The 20448-nt window shown below is 35.2% G+C and overlaps 1 protein-coding gene across 4 annotated transcripts in view; it reads right to left on the bottom strand.

Moving 5' to 3' along the window:
* The window catches only part of LOC117332672 (14-3-3-like protein), a 50417-nt gene that overhangs the window by 12931 nt on the left and 17038 nt on the right, over positions 1–20448 (bottom strand). The window contains exons 4-5 of one of the 4 annotated variants that reach the window (XM_033891668.1): positions 11579–11921; positions 3876–5935 (exon numbers count right to left, since the gene is read on the bottom strand). The exons of 2 other annotated variants lie outside the window; for them this stretch is intronic. In XM_033891668.1, the coding sequence (XP_033747559.1) occupies positions 5892–5935; positions 11579–11921 (387 nt within the window). In that variant the 3' untranslated portion in view covers positions 3876–5891. Of the gene's footprint in view, positions 1–3875; positions 5936–11578; positions 11922–13735; positions 15521–17281; positions 17614–20448 lie in introns of those variants that run through there. One more of the 4 variants, XM_033891669.1, reaches the window with a different exon arrangement.

Raw genomic sequence — 20448 nt, 5'->3', positions numbered from 1 at the left:
ACGCATATCTTCAATGTATAGGGATTTTTGTTGGTAAGTTTAGTTGAAACTCCATTGCATTTACACAACAAATACGTATTGTAAAAGCAAACCATTACTAAAGTCTCCCAAATTCCCAAAGATGCAGATGTGATCTCTCTGGCAATGAAACCCATGCAGTTGAATTTGCAGTCCCTAAAACCGCTATAAACCAATTTTCAAAGAAAACAATCAATATCTAAATTTTGACCAATCAGAAGCCTCTATGTGGTCACTATGGCAGCCCAACCCATACAGTTGAATTGAAAGTCCCCTAATACCCCTTTACACAAATTTTCATCAAAATTTAATAATATTTATTTAATAATATTTAAATTTTGACCAATCAGAAGTCTGTGTGATTACTGCGGTAGCAAAACCCATGCAGTTGAATTTTCCATTCCCCTAATATCCCTATAAACCAATTTTCTTTGAAATCGAACAAAATGTAAATTTTGACCAATCACAGACCAGGAAATGGCAGCCATTTTGTTTAAATGTGAAACTGAGGTTAAGAAAGTGCCCAGTCTTCCCACTTCACAAATTTCATGAAAATTAGACTATAATTAATTTTTTACCAATCAGAGGCCAGGAAATGATGGGAGATAATTGAAATTGCCACATATCATTTGTGTTTTTAATTTAATATTTTCATTATTCAGCAAATTAATTTGAATACCAGCTTCTTTTGATGCATTCTTGTCGCTAAGTGCATCAAAATATTGGTATGCAAGGAACATTTAGCACTCAGTTTCTTGAGAAAATTGAAATCTACCCACCCACCTTTTTTCTATGTAGATATCTTAGCAGAGAGCTGTCACTAGTTGGTATTGACAGGCAATATGAATGCCAGATTGACAAAGCCAAATTCAACTTGGTAAGCAATGTCATGTTGACATTAAATGTTTTTTTCATTTGTGCAGTCATATTACCTACAAAGGCCAATTGAAAGGAGTCCAATACCCCATATCATTTCCTTCCTTCATTCATTTTTTTTTTCTTCAATACTTTTAATTTCATAGAACAGGATATTAATATGCGTCATCACGGAGTTCAAATAAATGTAGATATCCTGCATGCTTGTTTATAGACAGCCGTCTTCCCAGAAACACCAATGGTACTCATGTTTTCTATTATGATGTTAACTATTGATCATGACATTCTAGGCCCTATAATGGCCCGAGTTTGTAATATATGGGTAGTAGTATTGCCATGCAATGGTAAATATACGATACATTGGAGGTATATTTTGCCTCATTCAAACTTAAATAAAGCTGTTTCGCTTTTTATTAAACATGTTGACAGGAGGAAAAAAAACTTCAGTATCCAACCGATTGAGATCAGTTGCATGCAAGGTTTTTGTCATAGCTGCCATGTGAAAATTTTTATAAAAAATTATAAGGATTATCTCCCCTTTCTCACAATCCAATAAAATATAGTATGTGTGAATACCTACTATCAAGTTGGTTTTGCACAATGTATGTTTTTGAATTCAATAGTTCATATCAACAATGTGAGAGGCCATATGCCACGATTGTGGTCACCAAACTTAACCTTGTGGCGATTCGAGCAAGATACTTCATCAATGGTTGAATTATGCTTAAAATAGATCTGCCTGCTAATGTAGGTCAATTTTAGCTTACAGTAAAGAAAATGAACAAGAGTATAACTATATAAGTTCAACTCCAGTGGGTTACAAAGCAAATGACATGAAGGACTTGAAACTAGTACAGGATTTAATTGTAAAGTAACTAGTACAGGATTTAATTGTAAAGTAACTAGTACAGGATTTAATTGTAAAGTAACTAACAAGACATTTGTTTCTTTGATATTGTTAGTATGTTGAGGCTTGCCTTAGTTGCGATCGATTTGAAACTAGTTTATTTTCAAAGTTTTTTTTGTCTGCCATTTATTTCTTAATAACCTTTTTTCATTGATGGGGCATTGAAAAGCTTAAGATTTGTAACAAGAGGTCATATGGGTCTGTATTATTCAACTGATTCTACAACAACTTTGAAGTTGATCTAGGTCAATTCTGAAGGCTACTTAAAATCCAGAGAATGATAGGTTTATGCATGTCAATAAATTTTGTAGTTCTTCATTCCAGCATATTATTGGCCTAATATCAATCATTTATTTAAAGATTTTAGCCTATTTTACTCCTGTGACCTTGAATGTGTTCTTAGTCCTTCACCCCAGGATGCATGGGCCTAGAATTGTTTTAAGATTTCAGCTATTTGACCCGTGAACTTAAATGTAGGTCAGGTTGATTAATTTGAACAAATATGGAATCCCTTCACCCCAGCATACTACAGATCCTTGTTGTGAACTAAAAATACAACAGAACAAACAAAAGTGCAAGAATTTCAACCACAGGAGTCCCATGTGTTTCAGAAGGACACGAATGCCAAGTTATTTTTTTAAATGCTTACTGTGTTCATGCTCTTTCCTTTGTTGTTTGTGGGTGGTCATATTGTAACTCTTGTTCAGCAGTAATATGGTATATAGATTAAACAAACCAGCTCCTCAATGCATAAACAAACCAGCTGCCTTCTACAGATTGCCTCAACTGGCAGTACTGATGCCATTATATATAAAAAATATCAATTATTCATTGATGACCATCTGCTGAGCAGTGGTTAACCATTACTCCTGTAGAATGCAATATATATCTGCAGATTTGTCACCTTTGTGATGTAATCAAACATTTAGGACCGACACTAATTATGGGTTTTCCAAAGTTTTTTGTGGTTTCATGCCATGTCCAGCATCATACTCCATTAACACTTTTTTTCTCATTGTGAATTTTGTATCCTAACATAGAGGCAAGAGCTTTTATAGAGGAAAAAAATTCTTCTGACCCAAGGTCTTTAAAATATTTACTATAGTAGGGTTTCAGCGCAAGTTATCAATTAAATTCCGAGTGCATATCCAATCCCTTATGTAACATCATATTTCATAACCACATTTTCTTAAGATTTCTTGATGAATTATGATTTCAACATAATTTTTACTGTTCATAATCCAAGGTGCTTTGTATTGTGTTGCAAGTTTTTCATGTTCTCAATCATATTGCTTTCAGTTGTTTGTTTTTTTGAAAAGTTTCATTTGAAAATTACAACTTATAAAAAAATGCTTTCCAAAACAGTTTACAAATTGGAAATAGTGTTATTCTTATGATTTATTTAGCACAATACACTTTATAAGACATCTGCTAATTGGAAGTTTCTGTATATTACTTTCAGGTACTTTGGATGTGCAAAATTACCACTGGACTAATCTGTTAAAATTTAGTTATGCAGTATAATTTTGAGTGTGCCAAAATCAACAGTTAGCTTATGGCCAATTGTGATTTGATATAAAAAAAAGATTCTATTTTTTTCTTATTTATTACTCATTCTGATTAAAATCATCTGGTTATGGTTTTAGTTACTTCATCATTACTAGATAGTCATTTTCAGCTGGAGTCATATTGTAGGGAGCTGGTTGGAACCTTACTGAATGACATACACGAAGCCCATTGTATGCTACCAGAACTAAGAGCTCAAGGATACAACTATAACAGCATAGGATGGCCCATGATCTCAACTGAGAAGTGCAAACTGCCATAGTTCAGATCATATCAAACACTTCTGATCTTCACCGGAGGTTTGCAATAGCTAATATCGCGGTCAGTTTTTGTAGTCCCAACAGAAATTAAAACTTTAATGCAAAATATCAGGATCTTATCATTTTTAATGAGCGAGTGTAAGACAAACTAATTTTTTTTCTCCCAGATGACAGATGGAAGGAGAAAGAACAACTCTTTTCACTAGTGTCCACATTGAGGTATGGAGCATGAAAAAATCACACAACAGTGGCAGTATATAGTCTTTTTAATGTTTTACTGTTAAAAAAGCACATTACAGAAACATAATTCATGACAATCATTCTACAAAGAAAATTGCTTCAATTTGCTTACTACTTGTGTGACAGGAAAACTGACAGTGCAATCAACAACATCTAGAGAAAATGATGGGTATTAAAATGAAGTTTATCACCAGTGGATGAGAAGTTACAAGACTTTCAGAGGAAAGTTCAAAATGAACTGGACATTTCTTCAAATAAGTTACTAATGCTGCAAGAATGTTAAGGTAACTAGTCTTAATGTATACATCTGATCCTGGACTATAAAGACTTCCCAAAATAAACATGTTTGTGAACTACGTGTAGAAATAATGTAACAAGGCATTGCAAACAACACAATTTCCCTCGCTCCTACAACAAAAAGGGAGACCGAGGTTTATATAAATAGTAACGATGACCTTGACCCTAGCAATCTGAAATCTTTGAAAGGTATTCCAATTAATAACCTTTTTAACAAAGTTTGATGAAAATCCATGAAGATTAAAAGTTGTTAGTGGGCAGACAGGTATGTGACAACACATGTATGTAGGCTCCCAAGTACGATGACAATGCTATACCTTACCTCCAAATCTGTTGCGAGGGAATAATGATATATCTATACTTCTCGGATTTTTTTTATCCCTTATACAGAGAGGCTAGAGTATCAAAATACTAACACAATACCTACACTCCAGGTTAAAAAAAAAGAACTCACAAAAATAAGACAATGCAATGTCACAGCTAGAATTTTTTCTCTTCATATCAAGACATCAAGGGTACGAGGTAATATCTATGAAACCAAATGAAAACTTCAACAAGAATGAGAAAACTTTCATTTAATGATGGCATGCATTTACCATAACAATAAAATTACAACCTTTTTTAAACCAATCATAGCACTCGCAGATTGTCCCCCAGGACACGTGATCATGGAAAATGGACATGGTAAATTTGAAAACACATAGTACACACAACAATGTTGAGCAACAATATTTGATCAGTCAATGTCTGAAGTTCGTATTTCAAAAAAAGTTTTTTTTTTCGGAATAAATTGTGAATTTATCTATTTGCCAGGACTTGTTTAATCAATGCCAGTTTTCACCAGATACATAACAAATGATTTTTGCCGATTCCAGGGGTGTGAAATGCATAAGCTGTTAAGTTACTGGAACAGTTTTTTGTCCTTGTTTTCTGGCAAGTGGATCATGATACTCGAGATTCTCAAGACAATGTATCACTACCAATATCAACAATAATTTTATTGACTTGCCCGTATAGAATATTTGAAGTCAGGCCCTGTCCCCCATCACCAGTATATCAATATAGTATTAAGATTTTTTTAGTTAATAATATTATTGTTTAGTCTCCTTTTTTTCTCCTACAATTAACCACATATATATGGGGAATATTTTCTTTGGACATCAAGGTCTGTTTCACCACACCAATGTTCCTTCTCAACATTGACCAATACAACTCTAGTTACACTAAATCTGGGGCTGTCTGCCCTTAACAGGGGCAGGGTCACTTTCTACAGGGCCTCGAATTACAGGAATGGTTACTATAGCAACAAATCCTCTCAATAATCTGATTTGATGTAACAAGTACGAAGCCGATTTCAGTATAATTTTAATTTCTACTTAAATATGGAACAAGAAATCAGTTTTGTTAAGTTTTAAAATCAACTTTCCCCCCCCCCCCCCCCCCCCCCCCCCCCAAAAGCACAAGATGAATTACCTTAAGGTTGTTAGAATTGAAGTCATTTTAAAATTGTCATTTTTCTGCAAAATTTATTAACAAAAATAGTTCATCTCGGATGTGTTTTAGCACTACATCTTGATAGAAAACATCACACTCTGCTGAGCAGGAAACGCAAGTTCCAGAGATGACATGCTTGGTACTCGTTGCATCAAACGATTCCTTCGTTACATATAATAATAATTAAGACGTTGCTACTAAGCTTCCAATACAGCCACATGTATACGGTCACACTATGACTCTTCCTGTTCGATGTCCTCCACTTGACATTGTTCCTCTGAAAATACAAAGACTGAGTTTTACTATCAACATCACATACAGCAAATTCAAAACATTTCCGACTGATAACCATTTAACTTGATCACTGCATATCAACATCACATACAGCAAATTCAAAACATTTCCGACTGATAACCATTTAACTTGATCACTGCATATCAACATCACATACAGCAAATTCAAAACATTTCCGACTGATAACCATTTAACTTGATCACTGCATATCAACATCACATACAGCAAATTTAAAACATTTCCGACTGATAACCATTTAACTCGATCACTGCAAATCCATACATAAATGAGCAAAATAATTTCCCTGCAATTTGGACGACTATTGCCTCACACTCAAGTAACGTGGACAGCAGGTACAATTCTTTTGTTCCACCCTGTTAGGTCTGTGATAATATTGATATGTTCCTTTTTTGCTCTGGTCGTGACAAGTTCAAAATAAAGGTACATCATTAACTTGTTACCAAATCAATATCAGTAAATGTCACATGTCTTTTTAAGTCCTAGAATGGCACAACGTACATGTACAAATGCCAGTGTTATAATAATCATGGCAGATTATCCATTTTGATTGCTTGAGTGTCTTACAAGGCAACCTTATATAATACAAAGAGATATTAAAACTGTCATTTTTAGTAGATGATATATACATAGGAATTAATACAGAAAATGACAAACTAAGTATCTCTTGTATGATGACACTAATATTACCATAATCATGTTTTTTTGCTGTCAACATCTGACTGGAATAAACGATGCATAGATTGTTTGTTTTTTTCAAAATAATTTTGTCATTTATTTTTTATTATAGATGTACATGTAGATTGGGCTATCCTTTACATATTTTGATAAAAGATGGCAGGAATGTGGACCAAGATAAGATGTGCGAGTGGGTGTAGGCAAGTTTGCAAGGACTGTACGCCTGATCAGACTTGCTTGCTTAGTATGGAGGTAACCCTAGTTGTGTAAGGTCTACAAGCCTGATCAGCCTGGCCTGACTAGGATTGATATTACCCTGGTTTCAGCCTGGCCTGACTAGGATTGATATTACCCTAGTTTCTTAAAGTTCTAAGTCTGTTCATGATCAGATTGGCTTGGCTAAGATTGAAGTAACCCTTGTTTTGTAAGGTTTAGGCCTGATCAGACCGGCTTGGCTAAGATTGAAGTAATCCCTTGTTTAGTAAGGTTTAGGCCTGATCAGACCTGGCTTGGCTAAGATCGAGGTAACCTTTGTTTTATAAGGTTTAGGCCTGATCAGACTGACTTGACTGGGATCGAGGTAACCCTTGCTTTGTAAGGTTTAGGCCTGATCAGACTGACTTGACTGGGATTGAGGTAACCCTTGTTTTGTAAGGTTTAGACATGATCAGACCAGCTTGGCTGGGATCGAGGTAACCTTGGTTTTATAAGGTTTAGGCCTGATCAGATTAGCTTGGCTGGGATCGAGGTAACCCTTGCTTTGTAAGGTTTAGGCCTGATCAGATTGGCTTGGCTGGGATCGAGGTAACCTTGGTTTTGTAAGGTTTAGACCTGATCAGATTGGCTTGGCTGGGATCGAGGTAACCCTTGTTTTGTAAGGTTTAGACCTGATCAGATTGGCTTGGCTGGGATCGAGGTAACCTTGGTTTTGTAAGGTTTAGACCTGATCAGATTGGCTTGGCTGGGATCGAGGTAACCCTTGTTTTGTAAGATTTCGGCCTGATCAGATTGTCTTGGCTGGGATCGAGGTAACCTTGGTTTTGTAAGGTTTGGGCCTGATCAGATTGTCTTGGCTGGGATCGAGGTAACCTTGGTTTTGTAAGGTTGGGCCTGATCAGATTGGCTTGGCTGGCCATGGGGTTCAAGTAACCTTAGTTTTGTATCGTCAAAGTCCGATTAGACTGGCTTGGTTAGGGTTGAAGTAACCTTCGTTTTGCAAAGTCTAAAAGTTTTGCAAGCTCCAAACCTGTGCATATACCTCTAGTAGACATCTTGAAAAATGATTTACTGCTAAATTGCGATTGTATTTGTTAATGGCAATGCAACCATTACTTTTTAAGAACCCTGATCTGAAATACGACTATTTCAACTTTATGTCACTACAAACAATATATCAGAAATATGTAGAAAAACAAAACAGGAAATCAATAATAATGACAACTGTTTTTTCTTCTTCTAAAATTCTAAAATTATTAAGTGACTTTATCTTTGAGCACTGCATATCATGCACCTAAAAGTAATTTCATTTCATTTGAATTTTGTTAAGAAATGTACTCTGATCTTTTTTTAGCTTTTAGAAATATTAAGCAACTTTGATTGTTTTATCCTAAATTGAGAACTTGTAAGGGGACTATCAGAACTAACACTTGTTAGAAGCTTCATCAAAACAGAAATCAAATCATTAGAAAAAATTCCTAAGTCATAATGAAATGTGAACACAGCAAATGTACCGATGTGTCCAGCCAGTCCATCGTCTGAACAGCTATAGCATCACATATGCCATAAACAGGAGGAGAAAATCCAGTGGTAACCATCAAGAGTGGCAATAAACTGGATTACTCAAACACTGCAGTGCGTCACTGGGTTACATAAGGGGAAGGCAGAGTCCAACGTCACTGGGTTACATAAGGGGAAGGCAGAGTCCAACCAGAATTACAAGCTGTATTGACCTTCCCTCGTCATATTGATAACAGTAAAGTCAATATTCAATTAGGTAGTATACATGCAGCTTGATGTCAACAACCTATGCTGGAAAAACAGTAAGGGACTTGGCAGGTGTTTTTTGGTTAAAAATCAAAATGGCATGTTCCCTTTTTTCTTTTCTAAACGTTTTACAGTTATAACGTTTTGATTTTTAATGCGTTTTTGTTTTGTACTTGATATATATACATTTTGTAAGAATGCATCAATCTCACTGCTGGCTTTGGATTCCTATGTTGTTTCTTCTGTCAGACCTGACCACACTAACACCACTAGTTGATGACCATGTGCAGCTGTCTTACTCTATCATATATTTTTATTCTGATGCTCCAAGTTGTACCAAATGATACCATTTAGGTTAGACAATATATAGACCTACTTATAGTATACCACAGAACCTAATATAAGGTCTTGGAGTGGTTATTTATAATGTTCTGTGCTGGAATTTCAGGTTATATGATCAATATCTCTGGAAAGTCATCTTCAGTGACAAACGTATGAAGCATCACAAATGTTCATGATTAGGCATTCAATATAATGGAATAAGCCACAGAAGGGTGCTCTAGAAAATAATATCTGTAATGTGTAATCATATACTGGAAGTACTTTTAACCTTTATGACACACAATGACCAGGATTTTTTTTCTTTGAGAGTGATCTTCACTAAACTAACAAGAGGTTCACAGGGCCTGCATCACTCACCTGGATATATCAGTAATTATGGCATAATACTGAAATTGACATCCTCCATTTATACAGTACTAGTAGGAATTTAGTATGAATACCTTATATATATCATCCTTTGCCCAATAATGCTCCAGCCAAAATTTCATCAAAATCCATTCAGGCATTCAGGACCAGGGTATTGTTTCACAAAGCTTCGTAACTTACGAATTTTGCGTAAGTCACATTTACAATCACTAAGCGTTTCACAACAAGAGATCCCAGAGGGATCTTGGCGCCCACCATTGAATGATCTTTATAGGTTCCATGTCAGATTGATCTTTTCTCTACTTTTCCCTTCCTCTAAGTCTTACTAATCTGTGTTAAGTCAGAAACAGCACTCTAGTACTTTTCAAGGGGAACCTATATATAAAATTTAAGATTTAGCGATAATGGCTGTCTGTTGTTTTCGGATTGGTCCCAAAATGCAACACCAGGGACCAAGGGCAACCTACATATGAAATTTCAGAAAGATCCCTTCAGTACCTTCTGTAAAATAGCGATACCAAACTTCAATTGTCAAAATACAAGATGGCTGCCTGTCGGGCAGGTTGTTTTCTGACTGGTCTCAAAATCCAATTTGCATAACTAGGCATAGAGGGCAACCTTCAAATGAAATTTCAGAAAGATCCCTTCAGCAATTTCTGATAAATAGCGATAACAAACTTCAATTGTCAAAATCCAAGATGGCTGCCTGTCGGCCATGTTGTTTTCCGATAGGTCTCAAAATGTAATAGGCATAACTAGGCACCAAGGGGAACCTATATATGAAATTTGAGAAAGATCCCTTCAGTACTTTCTCAGAAATAGCGATAACAAACTTCAATTGTCAAAATCCAAGATGGCTGCCTGTCGGCCATGTTTTTTTCCGATTGGTCTCAAAATGCAATATGCATAATAAGCACCAAGGGGAGCCTACATATGCAATTTGAGAAAGATCCCTTCAGCACTTTCTCAGAAATAGCGATAACAAACTTCAATTGTCAAAATCCAAGATGGCTGCCTGTCGGCCATGTTGTTTTCCGATTGGTCTCAAAATGCAATATGCATAACTAGGCACCAAGGGGAACCCACATATGAAATTTGAGAAAGATCCCTTCAGCACTTTTTGAGGATTAGTGATAACAAGAATTGTTTACGGACGGACGGAGGGACGGACGGACGGAGGGACGGACGGACGGACGGACGACGGACCACGGACGCAGGGCGATTTGAATAGCCCACCATCTGATGATGGTGGGCTAAAAACTTCGTAACTTTTGAACGTTCGTAAGTTACGCAAAAACCTTGCTTAACTTAATGCCATATCCACCCTGTCGTAACTTATAAAAACAATTTAAAATCGTGCGCAAGCATGCCCTTGTGAACAGAAAATGATTCCATACTCAATCACAAATTAGCATAAGAGAACGATTATGCCTTGTGAGCGATTGTTTCGAGGTGAAACCAGGTTTTGAATGTCGAGGAGGGATGCCGGCAAAATTTAAAAAAAAAAAAATTGATCTTCTACCAATAATACGGTTGTTTTGATAGAACAAAATAAAGTTCCTAGTCTGTGTACTGACTGGGGAATAGGACCGCCGTACAATTTTCACCTCAAAAATGTCGTCCTTTTTTACCTCCCAAGTTAAAGAGTGGTATATTTTTACCGGGAGAACGTACAATTTCGACGTAAGATACGAAAAAAGTTACCAACACCTTTGTGAAACGCGCTTACGAACTTCATAAGTTTTGTGTAACTTTTTCGTAAATATTTACGAACGTTCGTAAGTTACGATGCTTTGTGAAACGATACCCAGGACCAGTAGGGATTTAAAGGATTCACCTAAATTTCCCCTATTTGGGCCTGGGCCTGCCCCTCCACACCCTCCGTTTATACAACATTAGATCTCCTTTGCCCAATAATGCTCTAGACCAATTTTCATCAAAATCCGTTCAGGCTTTCAGAACTAGTTTAAAGGAAATGTTGACAGACGGACGGATGGATGCTGCGTCAAAACATGTACTTAATGTTTAGGCTGTTGTTTCCGAAGGTTCAAATTTTAAGTTTGACCAAAAGAAGCATACAGGATGAAAGAAAGAAATTCAGAAAAGGACCATATTTTCAGAAATCATCACATTATGTATTTTTTGAGTTACATCTTAAACTGCAAAACAGTAGAACCCATTCGAAAATAACCTGCACAGCTACAAAATGCAATTATTTAGTATAATGTAATCAATTTACCATCTTGATCAGCCAGGTCGGTGGTCCATAGCGTCAGGTTGTCTCTCAACAGCTGCATGATTAATGTGGAGTCCTTGTAACTTTCCTCATTCAGACTGTCCAGCTCTGTTACGGCCACATCAAAGGCACATCTCGCAAGTTCGCACGCCAGCTTGGGGGAGTTGAGAATTTCATAGTAAAAGACCGAGAAGTTGAGGGCCAGACCAAGGCGAATTGGGTGGGTGGAGGGTAGTTTTTCAGCTGCCTTTGTGGCTTCTTGGTAGGCCACTAAACTATTTTCAGAGTGATTCTTCCTATCATCCCCAGTGCAGAACTCCGCTAGATAGCGGTTGTAGTCGCCCTTTCCTGTAAACAAAACCATCAACAAAATGAATCCGTCAGTCTTTCACAAATTGGAACATAGAAACAAAACAACCAAATAGAAATGAATAGAACCTCTTGCCTGTTTTTGAAAGAACAAATTTTTAATTCACTTGCTTTTAATCTTTTTTCCAAACAATCTATGGATTTTATTTCTGTTACAATAGGAAATAGTCTACTAGGTATGTATGTAATGTTTTGGTTACATCTACACAGTACGACACTTAAAAGCCAAGAAACCTATACTATTACCTTGGATGCAACGTGTTGGGAAATAATCAACATGTGTAGTATAAGAATTCACAAATCTTCGTACATCAATGTTTCAGACAAAAATGTTTCATTAATGAACAAGAAAAAAGGCCAAGCCAAAAAAAAAATCTTTGTTAATATCTATTTCTTTCTTTTTTCACACACTGGAATTCAGCAGCAGATTATCAAAAAGCATCAAGTTGTTTTGGGTAGGAAATCACTTATAAATGTAGAAGTCTAAAATTTCATTCCAACAGATATCTGATTAACTGTAGAAAAAACACACTTTTTTCAACTGGAAACATTTAAGTTTGCCGTCTTCCTTAACCCATATTCAAAACTTGTCAGTGAATAGCATTACATAAATCCTAACCTTTGTTAACCCCAAGAAACGAACATTGCAGAGATTTCCCTTGCCAAGATACTTCACATTTAATCAAGTTGGTTAATAAACCACCTCACATGAAGTCCACTTGTGTCTCATTTGTACAATGAAATTCCTTGCCCCATGGAAGTTCAAAATAAATATTTAAAAAAAGCCTTTCACCTCCTCCTCAAGAGGGCAACAAATTTCATTCTTACAATAAGACTTCCTTGGCCTACAGATGATACAAAAGTATAAATCTCTTCAGCCATTCTGGACAAGTTGTCTTTTAAATGAAAGGGTGTACTATGAAACTAAAAAGTACTATTAAAGTGTTGATGCAAATGTGGTTATTATTTTGAGCTAACTGTATCCATACAATGAAATTTAGCATTTAATATCAAGGGTTGAAAAACACAGAACATAAAATAATTGATAAGTGTGGCATGGGCTCTTGATGCATAACCAGACATAAACGATAAACTACCCAGTAAAAGTCGAGAAACACGGTCACTTAAATGATGTTGTGTAAACCTACACAAACAAAAGTTGGAAACAACTCGTATTCAAATGCATGTTACGCCTTCTGAAGCTAGGAACACAAAAGATGTCCAATAAACTTCTTTTTTTTTTTATAAATTACGTTTATGGATCAAATACATTTTATATTGGCAATACCTTAATGTAATCATTCATGTAAAAAAATATTTCATATTTATGCCAAACAAGACTTGTCATATCATCTTCAACATTCTTATTTTTTTTAATTCATAACAATTTTTAATCCTTTTCCAACATTATTTTTCTGTAACTTCTTATCATAGCTTAATACACGTTTTATTTTGTTTATAGATTGATATTTCCCCCACACACACACTTCTTTTAATCAAAGGAATAAAATTTCTATTATGACCCTACAATTTATGTTGATGAACATCACGATCATTTTCCTGGTGCTTTTTTCAGCCACTGTGTAGCTATACTGAACTTTCAAATGTACCACTTTATTTTTTACCGACAGTAATTCTCTAGCCACTAAACTTTCTTGCGACTTGATAATCATGACAAACAAGCATATCAGTGCTGAATATTTTTTCTGTAGAATTTAATGTATACTACTTAGTAAACTAAACAGATGGAACGGGAAATTTAACAAATCAGAACAGAAGAGAAAAGAGGAATATATTAATGTACATTTTAATGGTTTCACATTAAGTTTGTTAAAACAAAACAATGAGGAATACATAAAGATTATATAGATATTGAGTAATTATAAAAACAAGCACAATCTATGTTGATGGCAGTACAGGCATAGTGCATCTTTGGTTCAAATAGTTTTACAACCTATGTTTTGCATATTCGGTAATGTGTAATTTCACAAAGAGATGTTTTTGTCAATAATCAAACAATCCAAAATGTACAAATGTTCCACTTGATATTACTAAATTATTCCAAATATACAGAAATTTTATTGAAGTGCACCCGTTTTATGAATCGGGCACTTTCTAGACCAGATTGTAAAGGGTCAAAATATAATCAACTACTTAAAACAAGGTCATGGTCTAAAAATCGTTACATTCTCTATTTCCCCTTTTTTTTTGTTTTTTGATAAAATCTAGATTGGCAGAGTTAAGCTGAAGAAAGTATGTCATAAAGAGGTCCACAAGGGACAGCCAGATTGGTAGCATGTAATACAATAAATGGCAAGATTGTATCACAGCCACAACATCCAGATCAACACATCTGGACAAAGCCACTATATAAATCATTAGGACACATTGAACAAATGATAATTAAACCATCACATCTTCCTACATTTCTGTTACTTTATTTGTTCTTCAGTCAGCATCCCTTAACTCCTTATTATAAAATTGCAAAATTTTGCAATGTATTTATGTATTTGCACGTCCAACATTTACTCTTCTGTATTACAAAGTGGAAGACATGTTGCCATTTTAGCTGATTCTAGAACTTGTCCTTTTTTGCCTCTTTTTAATGCTTAAATATTTTTAGCCAAAATTTGTGGCCTTTCCAAGGAGATTCAGATATTTTTATTTTCAACCTTTTATTTAACTTGAAAATGCCCAGAACTTTAAAAAAAAAATTGAATCATTTCCTCATTTTCACTAAGATCATAACAAGGATTTCAATAGAATATCTCATCATCTAAAATGAAAATGACTGAAATAAATTACATTATTCCCTTCCCCAACATAATCCCAAAAACTCTGCTCCATATCTATTTGAATTCATAGGCACAACATTAAAACACATATATAACAACTATTACAAATACAAGACAATAGTTTTCTTGTTTCAATTGTTATACCCATATAAATTTACCTTATACAATATCAGACACTAAAAAAAAAAAAACATGCAAAATTTGCTATCACTGGGAAAAAAATTGTCGAAATACAATATTTTGGAGCTTGAAGGGATTGACTTAAGTATTTAGGTACCTAGAGGCAAACAAATATCGACAACCATTCCACCCTTTCACCACATTTTTATGCATTATTCAACCAAGTGTACTAGAAGTAAATATCATAATCCATTAAATAAGTCACTATTTCATAATTCCGTATACAATGTCAATTTAGAATACATTTAGTTTAGCTGGACATTCACTGTAAACTATCATACAGATGAACTGTACTTTTAACAAAACAAATAAAGAAGACAAAATTCCATTGAAAACTTTGAATTTCATGTGAAGATTATTTGGAATTTCTCACTGTCACACATAAAATACACCAACTTGTGCTAATAATGCTCAAGTTTTGCTCAAAGGTACATCATTACAACAATGTAAACATCACATTCCCATTCCAAAGTCCATGTAATAGTCCTGTCTATTTGCTAGTTGATGAAGTGAATGTTATATATTTAGTGTCCTCAGCAACGAAGGATCATGAGTTCAGGTCAATTCTGCTCTTGCTCCTGCTCTACATCCTGCTCCTCTCCTGTTGAAGAAACACACAATTTTGTTTAAATAATTCAACTAAATTATAAGACAACCTAATGGGTCCTCAGTTTATTGTTCAGTGCAATCTGGGTACTCCATGCATGGTCACCTATTGGTGACTGGCTATGGTTAACACAGATATTAATTCTTACAACAAAGAGAATATCTAATGTTTTATTTGTTTTGGGGAATTCAAAATTTTTGAAGTTTTAAGAAAAGGTTTTAGAGAAAGGCATGTATTTTTCATGGGTGTTGTATAAAAAAGGCCTTAATTTCTTAATAATCTTTACTTTCACAGAATCTATTTTTCATAAATTCTTTCCATCTTCAAAATTAGAAGGATAAAAAATAAATCTGTTGGAAACAAGCATACTGAGTACGAGCATTGTTATAGCAATACATGTTACCTATTGCACTGCAAGCTTTTACATTGTAATGACTTTCAAAGAAACTTAGATTTCTAAAATATAGTAACGATGACCTTGACACCCCCCTCCGAATCCTGAAAGTCTACCTTGTCCAAGAGACTGTGAACCTTTGGAATATTAAGTTAGATCAAAATACCTCCAGGAATGAAACTCACTCCCGGTTTCACCAGACTAGGGAACTAACAACCTTGACAGTAGCACCTGTTTAATTCCACTGCATTCAATAATAACACTTCTCATCTGTCCTAAAGTATGAAAGTAGTGTTCATCAACACTTTTGCAAATGAAATGTCAATAAATTTTTACGTCGTAATATTGGATGGGGTATGGGAGTGCAGTAATGCAAGATGTTTCCTATCTTTAGAGTTTTGCATAGATGGTTGGGTACCATGTCCATCTTGCTGATTATTCTCAAATTCCACACAGACAGAAGTTTTCAATGTGTCATTACCACCACTGCAATATATGTTTAGCCTGATTAACAGAAAAACAGGAAGACAGGTCACAAATACACAAGCCAATGTAAAACAAAGCTCCACTCTTAAGATAACTTCCATTCTAACACTGATACTATTGAATACAGCCTCCAATAATAAACACTGATACACTATTGAAAGTTAAGTCCCTTAGTCCCCGAATCACGGTTGAAAACATAGATCTATCTTTGAATAGATTTGAATAAAATTTCTTTCATTTATTCCAATGAGTGAATTCCAAATCAAGATCATATCTCTGTTGGTCCTTTTACCTTCTGAAAAGTCAGCATTATAAATTCACTTCTGATTTTGTTATTTCCAAAGATTTTAAAGCTATGGACAGGAATAAATCACTTATACAATAATATTTTTTACTTTAACTTAAAAGCTCCAGGTCTTGAAAGGTGCTTTGCATGTTAGAAGTCATCCAGTTTTCTGAAGGACCTGGGCAAATATGAAAGCTTATTTGGAAATCATTATGATTTTTCAATTGTGCCCCTTTTCTAAAGACGAAAACAAACCTAAGAAAGATTTCCATTCGAAAAACTTACACAGAAAACTGTTTCCATTTAACGAAGAACTTTTTCAATCAAAACTTGTTGCGCTTAACAGAATCAGCTACCCAATTATCACTTAATTTCACAACTGGCTATCTGTAAAGCCGACATCACCACTGCACTTGATAGTCAAATGAAGGATTGATTTCATTCAAGACTCAAAGACAAACATTAATATGGAGTCCTGTCATGTTAGCAAAAATACGCTGAAACCTAAATCTTCATTTAAAGTGTCCTGCCAAAGTTCTCTAAGCAAAGACTGTGTTTTATAAGGAAACCTATCAAAATGAGGTCGTACCATCTTGCTGATTCCAGAGTGTTAAGTTATCTCTGAGAAGCTGCATTATTAGTGTAGAATCCTTGTAACTATCCTCCTCCAATGTATCCAGTTCGCTAATGGCTTCATCAAAAGCCTTCTGAGCAGTTTCTTGAGCAGTCTGGTATTTCCCCTTAATCTCGTAGTGAAACACAGAGAAGTTCAAAGCCAAACCCAATCGTATGGGATGAGTTGGTTTTAATTCCTGTGTTGCCACTTCAAAAGCCTTTTTGTAAGCTTCCTCACTGCTATTTGTCACTTCAGCCTTGTCTTCAACAGAAATCTCAGCCAGGTATCGGTAGTAGTCTCCACACCTGTAAGACAAAACTAAACCTCAAATATTCTACAAAACCAGTGAAACAGTATACAAAGGCTCAACTGTTCACATTCTTATCAACATTATAATTTTTTCAATTTTCCCTTTTATATTATGAAATTTCATATGTGCAAAACCTAAGGATTTTTGCCACTACATAAAAAACTGTTAAGAATGGTTTATTAATATGAGAAGTCCTAAGACAAAAGGCCCATGGGCCTTAACGTCACCTGAGTTTTAAAATAATTCTGTTAATTTCACCTTGAGTCTAACCAAGTTAGCCTTAACTCCAAAAGAAACCCAACAAATGATATTTGAGATGTCCTAATACAAACTATAGTAAAGTTTACCCCCTCCCAAGGGGGCACACACAAGACCCTAGGGTTATGAAATTCAATTTTGGTACAACACCTCAAGACCCTTTCATCCAGAAGAGTATTTCATTCTACCTTATTTGGGTCTTGGTAGAAGATTTTTAAAATTTCAGTTAATTTGACCCTTTTTGGCCCCACCCATCAGCCCCTGGGGATCAGACAGGGCCAACATGTGCATACCATCAAGTGTCATCCAATGCTGATAATATTAAAGTTAGAATGAATTCCAATAGATAACAAACAAATGATAACCAAAAATGTGATTTCCCAACATAAACTTTAGTAAAGTTTACCCCCTCCACATGGACAAATGCGAGACCCCAGGATCATGAAATTCACAATGTTGGCAAAGGACTTGAAGACCTTTATATCTGTGAAGAGTATTTGATTCTACCATATCTTTGAATTTAGAAGTGTTTTTTTTTAATCTAAAACAATTTTACCATTTTTGGCCCTGTCCCTCATGTGATCAGGCCCCTGGGGAATTGGGCCCATATAATTTACAATTTTGGTCGACATTTGGCCATGGAAGCTTCCTGCCAAATTCATTGAATTTGGTTCAGCTGTTTTGGAGAAGAAGTCAAAAATGTAAATATCTAACAGATGGATGACGCACGACGATGGACAAAAGGCGATAAGAATAGGTCACTTGAGACATCATCTCAGGTGAACTAAAAACTGTGGAGACTGGATTATAAATAAGAAAAGACTTGTAAGTACACTACAAGCAGGGATTAGTGTCACATCTATGGAAACTGAAATTTCTTAGGGAGTTGTTTGAGCACACAACTGTCAGTTACTATGACAAAGTGAGCAGGGTCAATGGTTGTTGCAGAAGAAAACTATGGTGGGCAAAAGTTATACAGTACACACATTAGGTAAGAACTGCTACAAACACCAAACAAAGTAAAAGCCACTCCAGAAAAGAAGTAGTTATTAAGTAAGTTATTAAGTCTTTATCTTGAAATGTTGCACACCCCTCAGTGAGCTCTCATGTCAAATATATACATGAAAAATCAAAGACTAATTATCGGAGGGAAACTTAAACCTGTGAAAAAATGATATTCATTAATTGATGAAAAACCTAGGTGAACTAATACTTTTTGAGATATTAAAGAGATGCTATAGTAAGGTTTGGTTGGGAAATGAAACTGCCTTGCAAAAGAGTCAGCTTGCTAAGTTGCTCGATAGTTACAATTTACTTAAAACAGAAATAGTTCCTAAACAGTTTAAAGTAACTTAAAGCAGAGGTATTCTCGATTGTACGTAAGTGAGAAAACGTTCAATTGTACATTTTCTCTCTCAACTGCAATAGATTTTAAATTTTTTGAGACAAAGTGATAATAATGAAATAGGGGGAAAAAAAACAAGGATCCATAAAGAAGCCTGAATTCCTCAGCTGTTCCTTAATATTTCATGGTGTACGGAACTCTTTATTTTGACTGTATCTGTGTTGTTTTTAATCATTCCATCTCAAATAATGTACTTCCAGTAATCATTGAAATTTTTGACAATGCATTATCCAATTTCTTATTAGGGTCAAGGTAATTTAATGGAACATGCTTGATAATGAGCGGAAGGCAAAATATATATTCAGATACAATTTCACACAAAAATATGACTCAATATCTACTTCAAGGCCAAAGATATCTATTTGAAGACATTTGGTCACCCATAATTCCATCAAGCAGTTAGTCATGCCATTTTTCATCAAAAGATACTTCAAAATTTCCAATTGACCTTGAATATGTAAGCCAAGGTCACTTATTTGAACAATTTGACACAGCAAGCTACAACCCAGATATGTATACCCTGACCCTTGGTCCAAGTGCTCATTCCGAGCAGTCTGATGACAAGACAGATGAAGCACTACAGCAAAGTTCACTTGCATTATATGTGACATGTACACAAAACAACTAACAAATTGAAATTGCATATATCCTCTTCCAAACTGGCTTTTTTTGGCATTTGCCCCTTGAGGTATAAATCCAATAGATTCAATGATATATTTCAAAATATTGTTGGTGGCTTCATAACAATCTTTCACTGATCAAATGTTTATCTAATCTTTCACTGATCAAATGTTCATCTTTAAGTTTATATCTGTTTTTATAGGAATTGCCAAGTAACAAGCCAGATTGGACATTTTGATAAGGGCAATCATGAGCAAACAAACAGGCTGTGCTCACTAACATAAGTGTACAGTGTACATACACAGTGCCGGTGACAGGTGTATTAACTAATATACAGGTGTGTACAAACCCAGTCACACCGACCTACAGGGTGCGGTCAATACAATCAGTAGGTAGTAAACAAATAAATGTCAATAGATCGCAGTCAACAGTTTGACCAGAGCAGAGCCGATATAAAACAGTTGAGCCCATGTAGAACGGCCTTACGTGATAATAGCCATCCCTAGCAATGCGAGACTAAATACCAGTTTGATGTAGTTTGTTGGC

This window comes from Pecten maximus, chromosome 8 (assembly GCF_902652985.1).
Source record: "Pecten maximus chromosome 8, xPecMax1.1, whole genome shotgun sequence".
Lineage (NCBI taxonomy): Eukaryota > Metazoa > Mollusca > Bivalvia > Pectinida > Pectinidae > Pecten > Pecten maximus.
The sequence above is the reverse complement of the archived record's forward strand: the minus strand, read 5'-3'. Positions and strand labels throughout refer to the sequence as shown.